General features: G+C 32.9%; 1 protein-coding gene across 1 annotated transcript in view; it reads right to left on the bottom strand.

Annotated features, from left to right (window-relative positions):
- Positions 1–303: 303 nt before the first annotated feature.
- Positions 304–5,568, bottom strand: part of SNTG2 (syntrophin, gamma 2) — a gene marked incomplete at both ends in the record, with an annotated part of 53,578 nt that continues 48,313 nt past the window's right edge. Inside the window, 2 exons of the mRNA XM_010010668.1 lie at positions 304–414; positions 3,320–3,412. Of these exons, the coding sequence (XP_010008970.1) occupies positions 304–414; positions 3,320–3,412 (204 nt within the window). The remainder of the gene's footprint in view (positions 415–3,319; positions 3,413–5,568) is intronic.

Here is a 5,568-nt window from a genome sequence, read left to right as displayed (position 1 = left end):
CCAACCCTAACTATTCTATGATTCTATTATAGGTTGACTAAACAACTTCACAGAAGTCATCTTTCTGAAACAGTAAAACAGCATCCTAACACAACTCAGTAACAGACTTGTACAAATAGTGTAATAGATCTATAAATACTACATTACTTCCATTTACTGTGAGGTTTCCAGAAAACAGGAAAAAAATATAAACTGTGATGTGGAGTTCATCATATGCATGTGCAGCAGTAAATAGAATTTTTGAGGCCTTGCTAGTTACTCCATTTCATTTTTCACTAAACTGAGAAAGAGGCTGTTACTTACCTTTGTCTCAATTTGTTTGGTGTCTAGATTCTGAAATAGCAGCTTTACTCTTGTTTTCCCATCATCTGAAGAGCCTTTGAGCTGAGAGAATTTAAACCTCCACAGTACGTTCTGAAGAGAAAGAAATATGATTAAGGACTCTGTTACACACTTTTACCTAGAACTGTAAATTGATGATGGAAGTTTATATATTGAGATAAAGCATTAAGAAAGTAAACATAGCACATTATAACAGACTGGTTGCAGAGCAAATAAAATTAACAATTCTGTGTCATATGTGAAAGCAAAAGATTGAATATTTATAGTCACTAATGAAACAATTATTTAGAAATCATGTGAAATGTAAATATTTCAGTTGCCTATATAACATCAAAATCCATGGCATCTAGAAAGACCTGTGGGGATGTTTGTATCTGCTTCACTATACACATAGTTCTACACCACATCTTGATCTTTCATGTTTCACCTGGTTCATCTGCATAACATAGATAAGAATGTCTTATACAGATGATGTAAAGCTGTATTTACTGATGTGTATAATGTGGTTTGAAATCCTCAGATAAAATAAGCTACAGAAATGCAAAGATATTATTGAATGTAGCCTTGCAAACCATAAAAATACTTTTACATTATATAGTTGTTTGTAAAATATATAAGAATTATAGGCTTCTTGGTACCTTCCAGGTTTATGCCTGGCATCTTACTACTGTTGGCAAATCCTAGATTGACAGATATGTTTTAGTAGTTATGGAGATACTTCTTAAAAACAAATAATGGAAAATTATTTTTGAAACCAATGTAATTTTCAGTATTTATTTTAATGTTTTCTATTGATCACCTGAAAATATGCAAGTTTAAAAAAACACAAGGTAACAATTTGCATTTTTCCTGCTGATGTTTCCTTTATGCCTATAATCTTAATGAAAATTCTATGTATCTGTTGAAATGTGACTCAGTCTCTGGACACTGCTGAAGAAACACAATTTAAATACTTCAAAGGGGATTTCAAAAGCACACACAGAAAAAAGTTTGCTATGTTCCATTTTCCAATATACCACATCGCAAAATATTTTTTCATGTAGATCAGTGCTACCAGTGGTCTTCAGACACTACTCATAGTTTTAAAGGAAATGCCCTATAAATAAAAATGTGTTTACAGAAGGCATACAAAGCCTTATTCCATCTCCTGGTTCCCTGCAGATTTAAATATCACTGACTTCTTAAACAAATAAAACAGCTGGGAAGAGTGATGAGTCCTCCCCCTGAGGAGGAAGGAGTGGCAGAGACAATGAGTGATGAACTGACCACAACTCTCATTCCTTGACCCCCTGTGCCACTGGTGGGGAGAGGTAGAGAAAATTGGGAGTAAAGTTAAGCCTGGGAAAAAGGGAAGGGTAGGGAGAAGGTGTTTTAAGATTTGGTTTTATTTCTTATTATTCTACTATGATTTTATTAGTAATAAATTAATTTTTCCAAGTTGAGCCATATTTTGCCCATAATGGTTACCAATGAAAGATCTCTTCCTGTCCTTATTTCAATTTCATGAGCCTTTAAATGTATTTTTCTCCCCCTGTCCAGTTGAGGAGAGGATGATAGACTGGCTTTGGTGAGCACCTGGTATCCAACCATGGTCAACCCATCATACTCCTAAGCAAAAGTTCTTATCCTTTTTGTTTCATTATTTCTAATAAGAAGGCCCCTTTTATGTTGTTTCCCAGCCTGTAAAAAAGAATATTTTTAATAAGCACATGAGCTGGTTGCTCAAAATTTGAGATCCAGTCTTAGAGTCCTGGAGCAGACAGGGGACTGGCCTTTATTTTAATAAGCCTGTATGAACACCTGCTGTGGTGTAAGAGCATTCTTTGCATCAGTAGGTGACTTTAATTTGAAATTCATTATGTCAAAGAAAAAATATTTTTTCAGCAAAATTTCTGTGTCCCTGATGAACTGTTATAATTGCTTGACCACTTTACCAATCTATTCAGTGTTGCTAGGAAATACCCTGAAAAAACTATGACTATGGGGCAACACAGTTATCTCCATCTGACAATTATCGGAAATAAGATGAACTACAGAAGCCACGCATTACTGCCTCACTCAGGCTTGAGGATGCACCATCTCTCACATAGATGAAAAATTAATGTACTTGTACACACAAAAACTAGATCCTGTGGCAGCATTTAAAAATTCAGTATGTTTCGTCTTATCTCAGAATGACTGATTGAATTTCTTTAATATACCTTTAAAAAATCCTTTCAGTTTGGAGGTAAAGACCATATTTCAGACAGACCTTCTACTGTACAGCTCTATTAATGCATTAACATTTTATGTATGTAAGTTTGCTTCTACTGGCAATAAAATGTATATATCCATTCATAACAATTTAAATAAAAGTATCACTAGATTATATAGAAAACAGTAGAATTATAGACAGAGTTTAGAAGTTGGCATGTATTGTAAATTATCCCATCGGCACTTTATATATAGCCACTGTTTCATATGATAGGTGAATTTAATCTTAAAAATTATGATTTTGAAATTCATTTGCCCTTGTTTTGCTTATTTTAGACATGGTCTACATTTCTTATGATGGAAGAATAATTGAACCTACTTTATATTTGAAGCTTCAAAACAAATAAAATCAGGTGACACTTCATTTCTTTCATGACTGGTAATCTTTTAAAAATCTTGAAGTTTCTTCATTGTAAGAAACCAAGTTCTCTGCTAAATACAACATTCCTTTGCTTTTATTACTTGAAAAGAAAATTACTTTTTTTATATCTTTCCCCAAAATTTATCTTTACATGCTAAGGCACGACTATAATTGTGCCTGTCAAGTCCCAAACTGACTACATTTCAGTAGTGCTGTATAAACAAAAAGTTCACTACTGAGGAAGAAATACTCATCAACATAAAAAAAGACCATTACTGATCAACATAAAAATTTATGGTTAATAAAAATTTCAATAATAGTAAAATAAAACAGAGTTGTGTTTTCTTTCCTTTTAATTCTTACCTTTGTTTTACTGTCAAAACAGGTAAATCCCAGAGCAAAGTCAACTGTGAAACACAGGCTATCCCCTTGCCAACTGCACATATATGTTTTAGACTGGGAAAAAAAAAAAGATTTTGAGACAACAACCATGATCACCATTTATCACATAAAAATAATGTTTCACGTAGCTTTTTCCTGTGGGAAGACACTCAGATGGCAACACTGGCACTGCTTTATCTTATTACATTTTAAAATTGTCAGAACCTTCTGTCTATATGTCAGTATCAGATCTGTCAGATAGATATTAACTGGAAGTCATCTTTATTTCAAGTCACTCTTCCACAAAATAAATACCATATTCTGGAAAAGCATCCCTTATAAAATGCAAGAGAACAAACAAAGCGAAGCTGACTATTTAAAACTTTTGGAAAACTGCTTAGATCTGGACTATTAATGACTTCTGACATAATTTCCAGCATACGTGCAGGTATCACTGCCTGAATGTTTAGTCATTACAATTGAATTACGAAAAAGCTATCTGCCTACTTGACCTTTCTGTCTGTTTTAAACTTCGAAGACAGTCTTTTTTAGTTTGCAACGTTTTTTCATTTGTCAACTTGGTGACATGCCAGTGCAGCACCATGTTAATTATTGTTAGTTAATGTAATTTAATAATAAGAACTAGTCATTATCACTCATTAGTTAGTATTGATACTTGCTATACAGTGCTGTATCTATAGCAATTCTTTGATTGCCTTTCAGGTTAGAAAGAAAAAGTCTGGTTTATTAACAAAACCTAGAGGTTTTGTTTAAACTTCTGAATAGGCTTTATAGTAAAAAGTTAACATTCTTCTTTACATATGCTTATAATGCTAGCTAAGTTGAGTATGTGACAGATTTTGAAAGCACGTGAAAAATCTTCTGCTGATGATGTAATATGAAACAGCTTGATGACATACACCATTCAGAATGACAAAAAGCTCATTGCCTTCAGAATGAGCTCAGATTCTGCCTCCAGCCTTTCCTCGCCTCACCTTACCAGCTGTTTTTAAAATGATACCCTTGCATCTTATGAAACCTTTCTTTCTTTTTTTTCTTCCAAGGGAGCATTACTTTGCTCTTATTGATATTTCATAAACCATGGTGTTGCCTCACACTTAGACATTTGTTTACATGAATTTTTCATATTTGGATAGTTTCTTTAAATTAAAAAAAAAATGGTTTTAACACAAGAATGGCCTAGAAGAGATTTAAAACATTTATAAACTTGCTTAAGATGAAAACCGGCATTTTAATTGCTTTGTATAGATTTTTAGTATGATCTAAACTTATTCATTTAGTAATTGTAAAGGTTTCCTTGTTTCACTATTAATAAAAACATTTAGGGTTATAATAAAATAAGCATTCCTGAGTTACAGACACGATACTTTATAAAGGGTATTGAAAGGGCTGGGAATTAAATTAATTTATTAGCACAGATTAGTATTATAATCAGTTTAACAATGACAGAGATATATATTATTTTGGAATAAGTGATTTTGCTCATTGGTGTTCAGAGATCATATTATTTGGCATTCAAAAAGATTTCAGTGATTGATATTCAATTAGAACAACATTTAAATATCCATACGTTTTATTTAGTAATTACAAGGTGACATTATCCACCAGTCATAACTTATTCTCCATTATTTTCCAGTTAAGAAGGTTATACTATCTGAGCTCTGACTCAGCAAAGCAATTTTTGAAACGTATTAAATTAGATTCACTGAATAGTGAATCTAATAGCATCTAATTGCTAAGCCACAAATGGTGACTACTAAAATTAATATACACAAATAATTAGCCTGGCATATTTTACGAATATCCAATATTTGCAAACAATGGCACTGGTTGGGAAATTATTTGCAGACAAGTACTACAGACAAACAGAATATGCTGCATTTTCCCTGTGATAAGCATTACAAATATGTAAGGTTTATATACTTAAAAATACACTAATAGCAATTTCTTCACAGCAGAATTAGTTTGGGGTTTCCTGTACAAATTTAAAAGCCTGCCTACAGCATTTCCTCAGTAACTTTGAACAGGTACTCAGACAGCTTTGTGATAAATACTCCCATCTCCACCCATTAACACTAGTACAGAGCACCGTGCCTTTCTGTTCTTGCTTTTCAAATAAGCTTCTCATACACTTGCAATTGTGTGATCACCCTAGGTTGCCTACCACAATTGTTTACATGGAAGCTTAACCTAAGTCTAGGCCTGGCTCT

The sequence above is a fragment of the Nestor notabilis genome, unplaced genomic scaffold (genome assembly GCF_000696875.1).
Source record: "Nestor notabilis isolate BGI_N333 unplaced genomic scaffold, ASM69687v1 scaffold5113, whole genome shotgun sequence".
Classification (NCBI taxonomy): domain Eukaryota; kingdom Metazoa; phylum Chordata; class Aves; order Psittaciformes; family Psittacidae; genus Nestor; species Nestor notabilis.
Note: the sequence above shows the minus strand (reverse complement) of the source record. Positions and strands in the feature narration are given on the sequence as shown.